Source organism: Lynx canadensis, chromosome C2 (assembly GCF_007474595.2).
Source record: "Lynx canadensis isolate LIC74 chromosome C2, mLynCan4.pri.v2, whole genome shotgun sequence".
Lineage (NCBI taxonomy): Eukaryota > Metazoa > Chordata > Mammalia > Carnivora > Felidae > Lynx > Lynx canadensis.
In genome coordinates this window covers 5,174,097-5,193,807 of record NC_044311.2, presented here as the reverse complement: position 1 = coordinate 5,193,807, position 19,711 = coordinate 5,174,097, and the positions used below count along the sequence as shown (strand labels likewise).

Here is a 19,711-nt window from a genome sequence, read left to right as displayed (position 1 = left end):
CACTGTCATTGCTTGTTTGTTTCAAAACGTTTCATGTGTGACTTAAAAAAAAATCAGTTAACTAAAATCAATTCCTTTTAAAGAGTGTTACTGTAAAAAGTGGCAAAAAGAGATCAAAGTCGAAAGTTTAATATAAATGCATTATTGATACAGTACTTTTAATAAAGTAAACACCTTTTATTGTAAACAGTGTTTATTATATAAATGCAGAGAAAAAATGAACGTGATAAATGGGCAATGAAAAAGAACAGAAAACCTTTCAAATATGAGGAAATTAGAATGAAGTGAACTGAATAGAACCAGAAATAATGGCATTTTGTGTTTTAATAATTAACTGAGGAAAGTTTTCAAATCTTTTTTTCTAGATTGAGCTGGGAGGGTTGGTCTAGGAGTTGGAATCTGGGTTGATTTTCATTTAGTTAAGTAATTGGGACAGTAAATAATATGAAGACGGGTTTTAAAATTCACAAAACTGAGATCTGAATCCAGCCCTGACGTTTAGCAGTTGTTCAATTTTCAGGAAGATCTTCTGCCCCTGAATTTCTCTCTCCTCAGCTGCAAGGTCGGGGTTTAGGAGGAGACCTGTAAGATGCCTCTCTTTATGAAACGCTGATAACTAAGGCCTATCTGCGGAAGATAGGCTAACTCAATCATCATGTCTAGATAATAGGACAGTATGCTGCTGTCAAAGTAAATGAAGTAAGTCTGTAAGTCCAGATGGGGTATGATTCATTTCCTCATTCACCCACTGAACTTTTAGTCCTTCTACATGTCAGGTGCTATTTTTGATGTTGTGAATACAGAAACGAACATACAGACACAGGCTTACTTACATTAAAGATAAAGAGATCAGACAATAAATTAATAAATATCATGGGGTCAGAGATTGAGAAATGCCATGAAGACCATGAAGTAGTTTCTTTAATTCCTGAAAGTTGGTAAGGAGAAAAAGAAGGTATAGAATGTATTTGAGGCATTGCTCTAGAATTTGTTAAAGACTTGGTGGCTGGTTATCCTTGGATCAAGAATTGGAAGGTCAGGATGTGGTAGGGTAGGCAGAAAGGCTTCCTTCACGTACCCTTTTGTGCTATTTCATTTTTTCTTTTCTTTTTGACATGTGTGTGTACTGCTTAAAAAAAACCAAAAAACAAAAAAGCCAAAGAGCTGACTCCCTTAAGGCTGTAGGGGAAATCTTTTTTGATGGTATATTTAACATGCTTTAATTCAGTCGAAACTCTTTGTGGCTAAGTGTACTGGTCTTCTCTATGTGTCCTGTGTCCTAATAATGTTTAGAGAATAAAGCTTTTTGGCTTTTGGTTTTATCAGAGTTTTGCTTTTGATGTGTACAAGTTTGTGGTTTTTTTTTTTTTTTGTATTAACATTTGCAATGCTAGAACTTAAGTTTATAATTTTCTTTAATGTGTTTCAAATACCATGAAAAGAAAATCTAAAATTCTAAACTTCTGCACAAGGACAGCTTGCTCACTGCATGTCCATCCTTAGGATAAGAATTAACATTCTTGACATTTTGTCTCATGTGTCTCAACTTTTATTTCAGTTTTAATATGTTTACTTTTAGGTCGCAAACAGCAGTTGAACTTGGAGAACTCAACTGTGGTCATTTCTTTTTTTCCTCTAAAAAAACCTGACATGCTAATAAGCATCTTTCCTGATTTTTATCTCTGTTCTTTTCTAGTTGGATGAAAAATCTGACAAACAGTATGCTGAAAATTACACAAGAGTGAGTATATACATTCCTAAGAGAATTAAATTCTCAAGGTCAGTTGAACTTAATTTCAACTGCTATTTCATGATTATACTACATGTGAACTGGGGGAGCTACTCTTCCTTTCTCCGTCTATTTCCTGTTCTTGACCCCCCAAATTCCTCCGAGGTTGAATCATGTGAAGCTCTGGGAAGAGAAAAGACCCTGCGTTTTATTTCCTTGAATGTCACTTCTGAAGCTTTGGGCTGGTCTTTTGATTTCCATTGCCTAGAATTGGATCCCGAGGAGAAGCCATTAAACACTGAAAATGAAGTGGAATGCTAGTGACAAACTCTGAGGGTTTCGTTTTTGTTTGCTTTTGGTTTTTTTTCCTTAATAACACATTTTTCTTTGGAAGTAAAATAACTCCTTTCTAGGACTTGTTTTGTGTTAAAGTCTCTATCTTCTGGAAGTACTTTCAGAAAGTCATTTTAGGGAAATTATCAGGATTCATTTCATGCTGTACCTAAAAAAGATACAGCTGTTCTGTCCAGTAGGGATACGATGCAAGCCACAAATGTACCCCACATATGTAAGTTTAACTTTTCTTTAAAAAAATTTTTCTTTTTAGTGTTTATTTTTAAGAGAGGGAGAGACAGAGTGTGAGTGGGGCAGGGGCAGAGAGAGAGAGGGAAACACAGAATCCGAAGCAGGCTCCAGGCTCTGAGCTGTCATCCAGGAGCCCGAGGCAGGTCTTGAACTCATGAACCGTGAGATCATGTCCTGAGCCGAAGTCGGACACTTAACAGACTGAGCCACTCAGGCGCCCCAAGTTTAACTTTTCTAGTAGCCTCATTAAAACAGTAAAAAGCAACAGTTAAAGTTAATTTAAATAATTTATTTAACCCAAATATCAAAGATATTTCAGTGTAATATGAAAAATTATTAATGAGATAATTTACCTTCTTTTTTCCATACTAAGCCTTTGAAATCTGGTGTGTATTTTACACTTAAATGTCAATTTCGTCTAGCCATATTTCAGATGCTGAGTAGCTGCATGTGGCTAATGGTTAACTCATTTGGTTGCTCCATCGTGTGTTCATCCAGTAGCGTATCTCACATGTAAACTGTGGGAATAGCAGTCTAAATTCATAGTGATACACAGTTTGCCCGAGCTGCAAATATTGTTTCCAACTTTCTCAGAGTATTAGAAAAAGAAAAGATTCTAAAGAAGCAGCCTCAGGAACTCAGTAGGAGGACTGCTAATTAGCATACCAGTTATAAATCCTGAACTGTTTGAAATTAATCTCGTGTGCTCAGTATTGTTTACAATATACCAAAGATAGAAAACAAGTCGCACGCAAGCCATTTCCTTTGTCATTATGAATTCTAGACTACAGTAATGTGTTGGAGGGAACAAGGTTGTGCTTCGTATTCCAGGCCCTTCTCTGGATACCCCTTTCCCAAAGCCAACCTATGTTGTCCGCATGTCTCATCCACAGGTGTTAGGTGTCCCCCGCCCCCACCCCATGTTCAGCTTCCACAGCAAACGTCTTTGTACAGAAACAAGGCTTAGATGTGTCCTCTTTCTCTCTTTCTCTAGCCTTCGTCTCGGAACTCTGCCTCAGCAACAACCCCTCTAAGCGGAAATTCATCCAGACGAGGGAGCGGAGACACCAGCAGCTTAGTAGACCCAGACACCTCATTAAGTGAATTGCGGGTAAACCGCAGTCTTTGGTTTGCTTTTTACAAACAGGTTTTCGGCTTCTTTGTAGTAGAGTATACTGGAGCTATTTAACACTTAATGTGACTTAGTGGAAAGAAAAGGAGTATGAGTTCTTGAAAAAATACTGTTAAAAGACAGTTCGGGAATGTGACTCAGATCTGAAAGGAAAGAGATGAGTTCATTCTTTTTTCTGTTCTCTTTCTTGAACATTTGATGATATTGGAATGATCAGTATCTCTCTGCTCACTTACAAATGCCAAAAAAACTTGTTAATGTATGTAAAAGTAATTCTCTCAGAAATAGTTGGCCATATTTTAGATGGAAAATACATAGATATGCAAGGGACCAGGTTCTAGGAATTGTCGGCCTTTTGAGCCATTATGGTATTATTTGGCTGCTGGAGTATAGTTATCTCTCAGTTTTTCATGGTAAGATAAGCATAGGAATATTTGGGATAACAGAAATACCTGAGTTGAGTCCCTGGGTTGAGTTCCTGTTCTTATTAACCCTTTTATTTGAAAGATGGGGACTTTCAAAATGTATTTGAAGGTCTGTTTGCTGAACCTGCTATTTGTGAGCAATGGGGGGAAGGGTTGTAATAAAAATTGCATTCATTCATTCATTCATTCATTCAACATTTATTGAGCCGTTGGCTTCAGCAATTTAGGCAGTGAAACACACTTTGAACTTCAGGAGTTCACTGTTTCATAGGGAAGATCCGCTGATAGAAACCAGTAAAACTAGGTCACGTGTATGATCCTATGTAGTAGTGAGAATAGGACTGTTAAGAGAATTCGGAGAAGCATCAGCTCTGTTGGACTAGGAGAAGAGATTACAGAAAGCTTTTCAGAGGAGACCCACTGTGAAGGAAGAATGCAAATGCATCAGGCAAAGAAGTTGGAGGGAAAAGGCTTTCTGAGAACTTCAGAGAACCAGAAGGTTCTCTGTCTAGCAAAGTTGCCCGAGGGTAGGATGGGAAGTGAGGAGGAGAGGTGAGGGAGAGGGAAAACTGGGGGCAGTACTCGTGGGCCAGACCACAAAGCATCATGTGTGGTAGCCTAGAAGACATTTGGTTCGCCCCCTCCCCCCCGCCGCCCCCCGACAACTGTGGGATATTAAATAGGGGAGCAAGAGTATCTGGTTCGCATCCTTAAAGAGTGTCCCCAGGTCGGAGGAAGCTCTGGAGGTGAAGGGAACCCTGTGGATGGCGTGAACAAGGCGGAACTGCAGTGGGAGAGGATGCAAGGAACTTACTCCGAGGAGAATCCTGGGAGATACTGGAGTTGATTGGTCAATAGCAGAGAGGAGAGGTTAAGGGAAGGTTTTCGTTTTCTTTCAAAGGCAGGCTTGATTATTTTTATTCGTTGGCTTGAGCCAGTTGAGAGAGAACAGGAAGGCAGAGCGAGGAGAGGGTGGCTGATGAGCAGAGTGCCTGAGAGGGATGCCCGGGCGCAGATAGAGGGGGGCCAGATGTGGCGGGCCCGTCCCGCTGACACAGAGAGGGAGGGAGGGAGGGAGGGAGGGAGGGAGGGAGGGGGCGTGCTGGGGTACTGAGTCAGACCGCAGGCAGGTAGGAGCAAGAGTCCGGCTTACGGGATGGGAGGCCTGTAAAAGTGGGCTGGGGGTTAGAGGGTGGAGACGTTTGCCGCGGCGGCAGTGGCGGCGGCAACGGAGAGCTGACCCAGGCCGACATGGTGTGACTTTGAGGGTGTCCGTATTTATCAGGCTCTTACGAAGTACCGGGCATAGGTGCTGGGGCTGCAGAGTTGAATGGGCTCAACTCTTGTCTTCAGTGGGACGGAAGACCGGAGGACAAGGCCTTCCAGCCGCACCACTCCGCTCGTATTGCTTCTTTGAGAGAATGATTTCCTTGAAGGAAATGAGAGTTTTGTATCCTCACGCTTCGCTTGCGGTAGCCTCTTGATGTGTGTCTGTTGAATGAATCAGCGAGTACAAGACAGACCTACCAAGGAGGAGACGAAGAGGGCAGGGGGGGTATGATACAGAAGGTGTGTGTGACCGGCCTTTGAGGATTGGTCCTGCCCGTATTGCAGAGTTGCACGTGGGGCCCTGTGGCAGTTGTATTCCGCCGAAATCAAGCATCCAGGATAGATTGTAGGTAGCAGGGTCAGGTATAGGAGGAACTGTATTTTCCATTTAAAATTTGACCTGCTTTACTTTTAATGATTGGGGTAACATTTGGAACAAATGCTCTTTTCTCATCATTCATTTAAATGGCATCCTCAGCATAGACTCTCTCATCTGACATACGGTTTAAAATGTCAGTGTTTAACTTCCCTCCCTTTACTTTCTTTCTTCCAAATTAATTGTGATTAGTAACCAAGTCATTGAAAGACATTTTGTTCGTGTCCATTTATTACAGTTTTAAAAACTTCTGAATGAGCCAGTAAAATTTGCTGCTTATAATTAATTTAGTACTTTAGTAATTTACTGGTTCAGGTGAAGCATTATGTTAAAGATTATTGAAATGATTTATAAATTTTTAAAGTTTATATGTTCAAAACATTATAATTGGTACAGCTTTTTCTCGTACACGGCCCCATCCCCCTCTTGCTAATGCGGTCTCAACACAAGTTCATGCCAAGAAGATATGTAACACTTTAGATTGATTACTCCAGACCTTCCCCAGCCCCATTATCACCTGACCTATTTGCCTCGTTCGGTGGTTTTAAGTGGCAGTTACGTTTGTGTATTTTGATTTCTCTGTTTTTGGTCCGGAATACATGAAAGTAATTCACATTTTCATCTGAATCCTTTGAGACTTAAGATATGTTTGTGCATGGTTTTATGCAATGGTTCATTCCTATGTCCTGCAGGATATCTATGACCTTAAGGACCAGATACAGGATGTAGAAGGGAGATACATGCAAGGGCTTAAAGAACTAAAGGTATCAGGGCCCATTGTGCAGCCCACGCATGCTCTCTGTGTGCAGAATGGTTGGGTAATGGTGGTTTCACAAGTTCTGTTAACCCCAGTGCACAAAGCTTTACTAACAGTGTTTGTCTTTCCAGCATGTGCTTAACCTGCAGTGCACAGGAAAGGTGAACTTTCAGTCTGCTTATGTCTCAACGTTTACTATGGTTTTTGCAATATTCGGTACAAGATATTATACCTTAGAGTTTTTAAACTTTGTGAAATACTTACATGCCGCTTGTGTCTTAGCCATACAAAACAGAATTGGGTAAACTCTTAAAACGTATTCTGAGATTACGGTTTTCAATTGAGAATTAGACCTTAAAATTCTTCCCTGCTAAATGAGAGAGTATTGCCTATTTCTGTCAACAAATTTAGTCAGTATTGAAGGCAGGAGGAAGAAGCATCTAAGAGTGCATTATTATAAACATTTCTTACGGAGGAAGGAACCTGAGGTAGGAGGCCTGTGTTTTCATTTTGTTTTTTCTTCTCCTCCTCTTCCTTTTCTTCTTGTTTTTCACTATGGCTCAAAGAAGATTACACAGGTTCACTGCTTTGAAGAATCTGGAGGTAAATTGAGACGGGCCTTAATCTTTTCCGAGCAAGGATGGCTACCAGTTCTCAATAGAAGTGTCCTTGTGACACAGACATTTTGGTTGTAAATGGCGGTTGGTTATCATGCACTTCCCCATGTTTAATTATGCAGTTCAACTCTGATACAAGGAAGCTACAAGTTTCTCAACATGTGCATGGCCCTGTTTGAAACAGAAATATCAGGTCTCAAGGTGCATAAACAAGGCATTCAGAAAGACGACTCAGGATATGCCCGAAGGACAAAGCGGGGACCTCACGGGCAAGGCTCTCATCAGCTTTCCTGGCGAGATGCAAAGTGGCCCAGTTACCAGTCGGTACCTTCACGCGGGGCATGATCGTCCAGAGGAAACTTACGGTTACGAGTCAGGACAGAAAAGGGTAGCGGGTCCTATGGAGAGTGTCCGTGAGGGCAGCCTGGAGGCTGCTGACCCGGCAGTGTGTGCGCGCGTGCGGTTGTCAGGCGAGCAGGAGAAGTACAGGGGTATATGCTGACCTGCCCGGTCTTCCTGGCTCAGATCATCAGGGTTGAATCACCTTTGAAGATTTTAGTGATAAGACTTTTGGAAATATGTTGGATCAAGGGAGCAAATTAAATATGTTAAATAAATACACTTCTATTGAAATCTCATATGTAATGTAACATATCAGGAAAGCAAGCAGAGGTTTTCTTGCTTTTTATTTATTTAAAACATTTTTTGCTTACATTTTAGATCTATCATTTGTTACCTTCTTTGAAGGATACAAAAGAACAGATTAAATGTGAGACTGAACAGATACAAGATCCCCTTTTTTAAGAGAAAAAAAGCAAAACTGTATGTTCCTCACATTATATGTCACCATGCTAAGAAAGACTGTTAAGATATACGTTAAATATATTCATGTTCAAGGCAACAGTTTTAAGCATACCTAGAGTAAAGGAAAACTTACTTAGTGATATACAATGATGTGCCCTGCTTTATTTTATTATTATTATTACTATTATTATTATTTTCATTTAGAAGAGATATAGTTTATTTATTTTATTGAAGTAAAATTAACATAAAGTGCTATATCTAAGATGCACAACATAATTATACAACAATTCTGTACGTTACTCAGTGCTCATCATGATAAATGTACTTTTAATCCCCTTGTCTATTTCACCCATCCCCTGCCACCTCCATTTTCTTAATTCACGGTCAGCATATAATTGAGCTTGACTTCAGGTTATATTTGTCCTTGAAACAACTCGTTAAGTGGAAGAAAAATCATTAAAAAATGATCTGATTGGTGATCAAACACAATAGTGTGATAATATCCATACATATTCTATTGAAAAAGGATGCTGGGTCATTGCTTACGATATTCTTTTTTTTTTTTTTTTTTTTGAAGTTTTTGTTTATTCATTTTGAGAGAGAGTATGAGTGGGGAAGAGAGAGAGAAGGAAAATCCCAAGCAGGCTCTGCACTGTCAGTGCAGAGCTCAATGTGGGACTTTAACCCACAAACTGTGAGATCATGACCTGAGCTGAAATCAAGAGTCGGGACGCTTAACCGACTCAGCCGGCCACCCAGGCACCCCTACTTTTGACAGTATTCTTGATTAAGTGGGTCAGCCTTTGGGATGCTTTTCCTCATTCTGTCCTCCATGCAGAACCACCTGGGTTTTGTTAAAACACAGATTGCTGGATCATACTCCCACATTTTTTCATTCAGTGGGTCTAGGAGGGGGTTGAAATGTTGCATTTTTACCCAGTTCCCAGCTAATGCTGTTGCTGCTAATCTAGAACCCACTCTTGCCAAATCATTGCCTTAGATACATTTAAGTAAAACTATTTCCTAATAGGTATCACCATATAAGCTAGATTTAAATAGTTAAAACTACCTTGATACTTAAATTTAAAACAGTCTTCTGTGGTTTGTTGTTTAAAGGAAGAGTACATTCCGTAACTGTTATGTCACATTTATTATGTTATATATTGTATTTTTGCATCTGTTGAGTAACTGTCTTAGTTCTGGTTGTTCGTGCAGTTATGTCCCATTTTCTATGAGACTGATCTGTGAAAAAGACTTTTTTAATGCTGTCAGCCTTTAAGGTGGATCAGAATCATTCTAAATTCTGTATCATATAGGATCCTACTGTATTTAAACCATTGTACAGTTGACCTTGCTTTTATTTTTTATTTGGGTTCTATCTGTTCCCAGTCCTGGTACAAATGTCTGTTAATGCAGTCCTAGTTTGTGAAGCATTATTCGTGTGTGTGTGTGTGCGTGCGTGTGTATCTTGATTGAGATATAATTCAAATACTGTAAGATTTACCCATTTAAAGTGTGCACAACTCAAGCGGTTTTTAGCATGGTCACAGTGTTGCACAGCCATCACCACAATCCAACTTTGGAATGCTTTCATTACCCCGAAGAGAAACCCTGTCCTAATGAGCAGTCATGCCTCACCCTCCCTCTTCCACTTCCACACCCAGCCCTCGGTAACCACTAATCTACTTTCTGTCCCTGGATTTGCTTGCTCTGGACATTTCGTACAAATGGAACCTTACAATATGTTGTCTCTTGTGGTTGACTTTTCATTTAGTGTAATGTTTTCAAGATTCGTCCATGTCGTAACGCCTGTCTGTCCCATCATCTATCCATGTGTCTCTGTCGTGATTGGTTAGTATTCCGGTATGTGTCTGTTGATGGACATTTGGGTTGTTTCCAGTTTTTAGCTGTTATGAAAAATGCTGCTGTGAGCATTTGTGTACAAGTTTTTGTATTGATATTCCTTTTCGTTTCTCCTACATAGATACCTAGGAATAGAATTGCAGGGTCAGATGGTAACACTGTGTTTAACATTTTGACGAATTGTCCGACTGCTTTCCAAAACAGCTGCACTATTTTACACTCTCCCCAGCAATGTATGAGGTTTCTGGTTTTTCCATATCCTCACCAACACTTTAATCTTGTTTCTGTTTTTTTAATTATAGCCATCATAGTAGGTTTGAAGTGGTATCTCATTGTGGTTTTGGTGTGCATTTCCCTAATTGCTAATGATGTTGAGCCTGTTCTCATGTGCTTCTTGGCCATTTGTATATCCTGTTTGGAGAAATCTCTAATCAAATCCATACCCATTTTTAAAATATGTGTCTCTTTATGATAGTATTGTAAGAGTTCTTTATGTATTTTGGATACAAGTCTCTTACTCAGCGTAAGATTTACAAATACCCTCTCCTACGGTATGCCTTTTTTTTTTTCTTCCTTGATGGTATTGTTTGTAGCACAAAAGGTTTTAATTCTGGTGGTCTTTTCTTTCATTGATAGTGCTTTTGGTATTGTATCTAAGAAACCATTGCCTACTCCAAGGTCATGAAGGTTTAGGGCTACGTTTTCTTTGACGAATTTTATAATTTTAGCTCTGACATTTAGGTCTCTGATCCACTTTGAGTTAATTTTTGTGTTTGGTGTGGGTCCAACTTTAGTCTCTTGCAGTGTGGATATCCTGTTGTCCCAACACCATTTGTTGAAAAAACCTATTTTTTTAACATTTACTTATTTTTGAAAGAGAAAGAGACAGAGTGTGAGTGGGGAGGGGCAGAGAGAGAGGGAGACACAGAATCCAAAGCAGGCTCCGGGCTCCGAGCCGTCTGCACAGAGCTCGGTGTGGGGCTTGAACCCATGAACCATGAGATCATAAAATGAGCCAAAGTCGGATGCTTAACCAACTGAGCCACTCAGGTGCCCCTGAAAAAAATATTCTTTCTTCCATTGAGTTGTCTGGGTACTCTTGTCAAAAGTCAGTTGATCATAAATATAAGCATTTTGGGCTATCAGTTTTATGTCATTAATCTTGGTTTGTTGAACATTTATGTTAGTACTTTTAAAATGTATTCCAGAAGTGATGATTTTTTCTACGTGAAATGTTTTTTCTTTTTAGCTTTAAAAACTGTCACTATGTAGTAATAATCTACCAAATTAGATATAGTTATTAAAAGATAGACTTGAAGCTGTTTTAAGCAGAAAGCTTTGAAGTATATAAAATTTCAGTTGTTTTTTGTTGCTCTTTTTTTGTTGTTGTTGCTTTTTTTCATCGTTTTTGTATTGCTTACTTATTTAAGAATGACCAGAATTTGAATAATTGCTAGAAAAAATGTTTATACGTTTACATGAAAATTCCTATGCAGAACGGGAAAGAACTGAAAGCAGATGTCTAGGAAGCAGCAAAATTCAAATGAGTATGAAGCTTACTTGTGTAAGAGAGGCTTATCATTGCATTCTGGGTCCCGAATAGCTTGTTAAAAACAAGAGTAACGTTTCCGAAAACATTGATGATTCTTCGTTTTAGGACTCCTAACAAATGGATGTGGTCTGCATACCTTTTCATCTTTCAGAGGCTACATTGGTGCTTGATTTTGTTTTCTCGGGTAGCAGAGAGCATATGAAGTTCTCACGGTGGCGCAACTGGCTTCTTACCGTCCTTCTGTTTCGCGTGCATGTTACTAAACGTGGAGATCCCCCGACTGCTTGTATTTTGCGAAAATGCACCTTCATGTGTTTGTGCCGGTCCTGTATTTCCTGTCATGTTGCATATAAGCGATGGGCATGTTTTAGATGTCAGGCTAACGGCTTTGCCTTTCGTTCAGGAATCTTTGTCTGAAGTGGAAGAAAAATACAAGAAAGCCATGGTTTCCAACGCACAGTTGGACAACGAGAAGAACAATTTGATCTACCAGGTAGACACCCTCAAAGACGTTATTGAAGAACAGGAGGAACAGATGGCGGAATTTTATAGAGAAAATGAAGAAAAATCAAAGGTAAGTGTGCACCTTGTATCCTCTCTTGGTCTGGGGCGGATATTTAAAAGGTGCTGCGCTGGATGGAAGAGGGCTTCAGACCTGGAAGTGGAGCTTCAGTCGAAACTGGTTGTTCCAAGGAAATTGACAGAACGTGAGCTACCAGTTCCTAGAATGTTTTCCTTTTAAGGTCTTACGGAATCTGTTTAATTTTCTTAAGAAAAGTCTTATGACCTCCTTCAGTTTCTGAAGATAAAATGCAGCTCAAGTTTTATCTTTATTTTCTGTCTCTTAATTGCGGCAGTTTCAGCGAATTACTTAATTTCTTCCTGTTGAAACTGGCTGGAAACTCCACAAAGCTCTGAAGACTTTCCGGGAGGCAGTTCATTTTGTTCTTTTCTTTTATTTCTATCATTTTTTAAGAGACTCTCTTTTCCAAATGATTAGAGAGAAGTTTTTAATCAGTTATTTAAAAACAGCAGGATGGAGACTTGGGTCAGATGTCAGCAGATGTTTTCTTTAGAGGTTTGTAAGCTATACTGTTAGAATGTACAGATGGAAAATGAAAGCCACTGTCCAAGGTTCATATTTGCCCTTTGACGCATGCAGAAAACAAATTGGGTTCTCTTTTAAAATGTTAATGTCAGTCCAAGCAGAGGACAAAAGGCTGTTACTGCCAAAATATGAGTTGTGACAACACTGCAAAAATAAAAAGCCCAGAAAACAATTTCGGAAATGTGCATTGGTTAGAAACATCAGTCATCTGAAGGGAGGGAAGCTGTTAATATAACCTCGAAGGGACTGGCATTAATACTGTAAATTCTAATAGGGATTTTTTTTTTCCTTGAGGATTGAAAATGTTCATTCCAGTCTGTTTTGGTCATGTTTAAAAAGTGTTCAGAAGTGTTTGCCAAGAATTTGGGAGAAGGAAGGATGAATAGGCAGCACATTGAGGATTTTTAGGGCAGTGATACTGTTCTAATGGATACATTATCCATTTGTGGAAACCCATAGAATATACAATACCAAGAATGAACCTGCATGTAAACTGTGGGCTTTGGGTGTGGTGATATGTCACTGTGGGGTCCGCGACTGTAACGATTGTACCTCTCTGGTGCAGGATGCTGATAGCAGGCAGGAGAGCCTCTTTGTGTCGGGGGGAGGGGTATGTGGGAACTCTGTGCTTTCCACTCAACTCCCAAGAACCCAGAAGTGCTCTAAACAGTCAAGTCTACTAAAAAAAAAGTTAGGATAAGAAAACTTGTATCTGCACAAGTGGAAAAGAGACTTCTGGGTATTGTCATATTGGATGACAGGGCTCATTGCGGACTATGATTTGGTGGCATAGCTGGTTTCCTCTGTGATTCTTCCTGTTTCTTAAGGACGAGTTTTGGAGATTATGAACCATCATACTTTATGTAGAGCCCTTGGACTCCTTTTTTTGCTTTTCCATGCTTTTTTCGTATCTATTTCTGGCTCTTTGCTTCTAGGAGATTAGAGGACAATCTCACGCTAAAGTATTTAATGTTCAGTGCTAAATGCCCTTGAGCATTTAAAAAAAAAAACAAACCTCCATGATTAATTTACTAAGCCACTTTCTTTTTCCCTTCTTTTTCTAAGATCTAGAGATGTCTTAGCATACATAGTGCTGTGGTTTTTAATTTTTATGTAGAAAAAAACTTGTGCTTTTCAAATTAAAAAAATCTGTGAGCTTTTTATTTTTTTTTATTTTTTATTTTAATTTTTTTTTTTTTTAACGTTTATTTACTTTTGAGACAGAGACAGAGCATGAACGGGGGAGGGTCAGAGAGAGAGGGAGACACAGAATCCGAAACAGGCCCCAGGCTCTGAGCTGTCAGCACAGAGCCCGACGCGGGGCTCGAACTCACGGACCGCGAGTTCATGACCTGAGCCGAAGTCGGACGCTTAGCCGACTGAGCCACCCAGGCGCCCCTCTGTGAGCTTTTTAAATACTCTGTAAATCTACTTCGGGTACCGTGATGCCAAAGACCTTGTCATAGCGTCTCTCTCTAGCGCACCTTCTCTCTGAGCTCTTCTCAGTAGATATCGCCTCATGCAGGAGGCTCAGAGGTTCGTGCTCGGAGACATACAGAGAGGTCAGGCGCTCAGGTATGTTTCATTATAGCTCAGAAGGTAAGGGTGGAGAAGGACCATTCAATTAAAACAACAGTGATATTAATATAGTTTTTCAGATGTCATCAGTACTTCCTACTGGGAATATAATAACTGCATCTTAAATATTCTGTCTGTACCTACTTTGGGGAAGAATGCCTGATTAGGAATGTCTGAAGTATATTATTCTTTTCTTTTTATTTTTTAATTAATTAATTAATTTAAAAAAATTTCTTTTTTTTAATGTTTATTTATTTTTGAGACAGAGAGAGACACAGCATGAGCAGGGAAGGGGCAGAGAGAGAGAGAGGGAGACACAGAATGTGAAGCAGGCTCCAGGCTCTGAGCTGTCAGCACAGAGCCCGATGCGGGGCTCAAACTCATGAACCGTGAGATCATGACCTGAGCCGAAGTCGGACGCTTAGCCGACTGAGCCACCCAGGCGCCCCAGTTAATTTATTTTTTAATGTTGATTTATTTTTGAGAGACAGAGTGTGAGCGGGGAGGGGCAGAGAGAGAGAGAGAGACACAGAATCCAAAGCAGGCTCCAGGCTCTGAGCCATCAGCACAGAGCCTGATGCGGCACTTGAACTCAAGAACTGTGAGATCATGACCTGAGCCCAAGTTGGACACTTAACCGACTGAACCACCCAGGTGCCCCATTATTCTTTTCTTAGTAGCTATTTATTTTAGTAGGGGATTCTTTTTTTTTTTTTTTAAGCTTATCTGAGATTTTTAAAAAGTGTTTCATTACAGATTTTAAAAATGCAAAAAAAATAGACTATACCGAACCCTCCTAAAACCCATCACATACCCCCCAGCAACCATCAGTGTGTGGCCAATTTTACTCTGTCCACTTCCTTCACTCCTGTTCTTTGAGACAAGTCCTCAGTGTCTCGTATTTTAATAAGAGTTTAGGTATGGCTCTCTAAGTGATATGGACTCCCTCTCTCTCTCTTTTTTTTTTTTTTAACTTTTTTTTAACGTTTATTCATTTTTGAGAGAGCGCAAGGAGGGGTGGGGCAGAGAGAGAGAGAGATACAGAATCTGAAGTAGGCTCCAGTCTCTGAGCTGTCATCACAGAGCCCGACGTGGGGCTCCGACTCATGAACTGTGAGATCATGACCTGAGCTGAAGTCAGATGCTTAGCTGACTGAGTCACCCAGGTGCCCCAGACTCCCTCTCTTTTTAAAACATAACCACAAGATCATTTCACATCTGAAAAATTCAGAATAATTCCTTCATACTACTGATCTAACCATTGTTAAAATCTTAACGGTCTCCAGTGACCTAAGTTGTTCTCTTTTTTACACTTCAACAACAACGACCACCAAGGATCCAGATAAGTTCCACACATTGGAATTAGTTGTCATGTCTTTTAAGTCTCTTTTTATTTATAGGTTTCCTTTCATCTCTCTCTCTCTCTCTCTCTCTCTCTCTCTCTTTTTTTTTTTTTCCCTCCCTTGCAATTTGTGTGTTGAAGAGACTGGATTGCTTGGCTTAACAGTTTCCAACAGCCTTAGGGATTTTGCTGTTTTATCCCTATGGTGTCTTTAATGTGTTCCCTTTTCCTCTGTGTTTCCTGTAAACAGGTAGTTAGGTTTAGAGGCTTAAACAAATACAGGTGTAGTGTTTTTGGCAAGTTCACTTCATAGGTTGTCTTCCTTCAGGAGGCCCTGATGTGTGGCTCTTTCTTTTTGTAATGCTGTCGCTGGGTGCTTCGGTCTGTTAGTTGACCAGGCGCTGTAAAATGGGACGTTCTAAGTCCATCATTACTGTTTTCTTTGACTATGTTAAAGTGGATTGGAGCTATAATTCACATACCATATGTTGTAGTTCATGTTTGAAGTGTACAATTCAGGGCCTTTGTATATTCACAGTTACGTGCAGCCATCCCCAGTTTCAGAGTCCTGTAGTCTTGTCGGAAAGAAACCCCGTATCCTTTAGCTGTTATCCCCCTGTCTCCCGCCCCCTCAGCCCTGCGTAACCACTGGTCTGCCTTCTGTGTCTGTAGAGTTCCTCTTTCTAGATTTGCATTTAGTGGAGTCTATAATATGTGGTCTTTTGAGACTGGCTGCTTTCACTTAGCTTAAATCTTTTTGAGGTTCACTCATGCTGTAGTATGAGTCACTACTTTCACTGCTTTTTTATAGCCTAATATTATCCCATTGTATGGGTATAGCGCATTTTGTGTGTCCATTTGGGTGTTGATGCACATTCTCCCCCCCCCCCCTGTGAACATTTTTGTACAAGTTTTCGTGTAGACGTATGCTGTCCTTTCTGTTAAGTGTATACCTGGGAGTGGAATTGCTGGTCACGTGGCAACGCCATGTTCAACCATTGGAGGAGTGCCAGAGTGGTTTCCAAAGTGGCTGCGCCATTTCACATTCCCAGCAGCAGGGCATGTGAGTTCTGATTTCTCTATACCCTCACCAACACTTGTTATTGTCTGACTTTTTTTAGAGCCGTCCTAGCAGCTGTGGTTTTGATTTGCGTTTTCCTGATAACTAATGGTTTTGAGTATATCTTCATGTATTTATTGACTCTTTGTATATCTTTCTCAGAAAAATACATCTTTTGCCTATTTTTAAGTTGGGTTGTCTGCTTATAATCGAGTTGTAAGAGTTTATATATTCCAGATACAAGTCCCTTATCAGATACAGCCTAAAGCATGTTTTAAAATATCATTATGAAGTCAAGAATTCGAACGTTTGATGATTCGAATTCATTGTAGCTTTTATTCTTAGTCGATTTTCAAGTTGTTCAACCTTTAACTAATATGAGTGTCTTCAGGTTGATTTCCAAGTAGCTTTGACTCATTGTAAGTCTCACCGTCTTGCTAAATTCTCTACTACCTAGCACGAGAAAGGGTTCCAGGTTCGTCTGGTCGTTTCTTGCTCCAGACCTGGAACCAGCTGTTTGTCCGGGGTGCTGGCTCTCGTAGGGGGGCAGTGTGTGTGCTAGAGAGCTCTTGCCACCGAGAGGATCATGGTTTATAAAGGCCTTTTTAGTGGCTATATAGGAAATGTTTATGTGGGGTACTTTTTTCTTTGTAAAGTCAAAATACATTACGAATTTACGCTGGTAGTTCTAGTTCACGTTCAGGACTCAAGCATTTTTCCTTCTTACACGTGCATGTCTCCGTTTTCCCACTGCCTGTTCTCAAAGTCACTGGGGATGATAGTAATTATGTTATATTCTGTTCTCATTGCTGTGCCCCACAGTACTCAGAATAGCAATACCAATGTCACCACCAACGATATAATTACTGAATAGTTAAAAGTTTTTTGTGTTCTTCTGTTGGGTTGTTACTTTGCTGCTAGCCTATGTATAGCCCAAGCATTGGTTTTAAAAGTTACTCAAAATAGTTTCTCTCTCTGTGCTTATGCTGCTACCTGGATATATAGTTAGGTTCACTGTATTTTATGTTCAGTATTTAGGAGTTGCTTTTAAAATTTCTATCTTTAAATAATTTTCGCTTTTAACTGTGGTGAAAAGTACAACGAAGTTCACCGTCTTAACAGTTTTAAATTGTTACAGTTCGGTGATATCAAGTATATTCACATTGCTGTGCGGTGAGAACTTTCTCATCTTGCAAAACTGAAACTCTTACACAACAGCTCCCGTCCGCGTGCCCTCCGCCCCTGGCAACGACCGACCGACCGTTCTCCTTGCTCTGTGGGTCCGGCTGCTCTGGGCGTCTCATATCAGTGAGCTCATACAGGATTTGTCTTTTTGTGACTGGCTTGTTTCACTAGCGTAATGCCCTCAGGTTTCACCCATGTTAGCACGTGTCAGAATTCCCTTCCTGAATAATACTGTAGTGTGTCTGTGTACCACATTTTGTTTATCCATTCATTTGCTGGTGGACACTTGGGTTGCTTCCATCAGGAATTGCTTTTTCAATTTAATTTTGTTGCAGTTACATAACATTTACGTGTATCTGAAGTCAAATCAAAGAAAATCTACTCAAAGAAATCAGTCTTCTATCTCTTCATTCCTGTTTCTTGAGGGAATTTTTCACCTAAATGGTTTATTCTTCCTTTCTTCTTCTTCTTCTTCTTCTTTTTTTTTTTTTTTTTTTTTTTTTTTTTGCTTAAGAAGGTAGATCTATTTTGCTATTCAAAAAATATATATACAAATGTGTATGTTTTTATTTCCCCCCTTTCTTAGAAAATGGTAGCATACTGTAAATACCTTTCCATACCTCGATGACTGTGACCTTTATGATCGTGGATCTTCTTCACTCTTTTGTATTATTACATAGTTATTCCGTTGTGTGTGTGTCCTGTAGTTTATTCCACCAGCTCCCTATTAATGGACATTTGAATTGCTGGCAGTCTTTTGCTGTTAAAAATAGTCCTGCAGAAGTGGTGTGCTACATAAGTCCTTTTGCATTTTTGCTGGCCTGTCTACGGGAGTCGTCAAAGTGGGTTTACTGGGTCTAAGGGTATGGTAATTCTTTCGGATCTGTCGGATTCCCTTTGTGGTAGTAGTGATGCCATTTCGGATTCCTGTCAAAATGTGCGAGAGGGCCTGTTCCCTTCCCCATAGAATTTTCTTGAATATGTTGTCAAGTTTTGGATGAGTGCTTCAGTGGGACATAGTTTTAACTTCTTGTTCTTTTGGTACGATCATCTTTTTATATTCAGAGTGATTTCTGTTTTTTTCTGTGAACTGTCCATATCTTTAGACTATTTTTCTATATACTAGTGTTTTTTCTTCCTAAGTTTAGAGACTCTATATAGAGAGATAGTCATGTTTTGTCTCTGATGTAAGTTGTAATTTATTTTTTACAGCTTATCATTTGTATTTTTACTTTTCTTAGAGTGCCTTTTGCCATTCGAAAGTCTGTATGTGGTCTAACTTATTACCCATTTCCTATTCTTGGTTACAGATTTTTGGATTTTTTAGTACTGTTTTCCCTACTCTTTGGTTATAGGAATTCACTCATTTTTTTCTCTAGTAACTATATCCTTCCTTCCTTCTCTCTTTTTCCCTCTCTTCTTTCTGTGCACTTCCAATCCGTTTGAAATTTGTCTCGGTGTATAGTCTGAGGTGTGGTTCCAATTCTCTTTTTCCATTTGGATATACGGTTTTTCCAGGGTCACGACATGAAAGTCTGTCTTTTCTCATTGATTTGAGATGCTCTTCTTGCTTTGTTGTTTGATATAGTTGACATGTAACTGGGTATATTTCTGGATTTTCTGTTCTGCTCTCTGTGCTCATAAGCCATTACAACATTGTTTTAATTATGTAGGTCTTATATCCAGTAAGGCTAGCTTTCTGTTTTTTCAGTGCTTTTTTTCCTGGCTGTTTTTTCTTACATTTTTCTTACAAATTTTTCAATCAGCTTCTCTAACTCTGATGAGAAAAAAGCCTAATAGTATTTTTATTTGGACTGCATTAAATGTATAGATTTATTTGGGGGAGAACTGACATTCTTATGATACTGAGGTGTTTTTTTTTTTTTAATTTTTTATTACACTTATTTATTTTTGAGAGAGAGAATGAGACAAGGTGAGAGCGGGGGAGGGACAGAGAGAGAGGGAGACATGGAATCTGAAGCAGGCTCCAGGCTCTGAGCTGTCAGCACAGAGCCCGATTCAGGGTTCAAACCCACAAACCGTGAGAGCATGACCTGAGCTGAAGTCGGATGCCTAACCGACTGAGGCACCCAGGTGCCCTGATACGGAGTCTTTTTATCCAGGAAGATGGTATACCTTTCTGTTTGTTTAGTCCTACTTGTCTTTCAGGAATATATATTTCTTAGCGTTTGTTTATTTTGAGAGAGAGACAGAGACAGAGACAGAGAGGGAGAGTGTGGGTGAGGGGCGGGGGGAGAGGGAGAGGGAG

The 19,711-nt window shown here is 39.8% G+C and overlaps 1 protein-coding gene across 13 annotated transcripts in view; it reads left to right on the top strand.

The window, feature by feature from the left end:
* LRRFIP2 (LRR binding FLII interacting protein 2) overlaps positions 1-19,711 on the top strand; it is a 106,090-nt gene that overhangs the window by 67,025 nt on the left and 19,354 nt on the right. For 8 of the 13 annotated variants that reach the window (XM_030329968.2, XM_030329964.2, XM_030329970.2 and 5 more), the window contains 4 exons: positions 1,697-1,741; positions 3,309-3,425; positions 6,269-6,340; positions 11,573-11,743. In XM_030329968.2, the coding sequence (XP_030185828.1) occupies positions 1,697-1,741; positions 3,309-3,425; positions 6,269-6,340; positions 11,573-11,743 (405 nt within the window). The remainder of the gene's footprint in view (positions 1-1,696; positions 1,742-3,308; positions 3,426-6,268; positions 6,341-11,572; positions 11,744-19,711) is intronic. The other 5 variants (XM_030329969.2, XM_032594640.1, XM_030329971.2 and 2 more) reach the window with 1 other exon arrangement.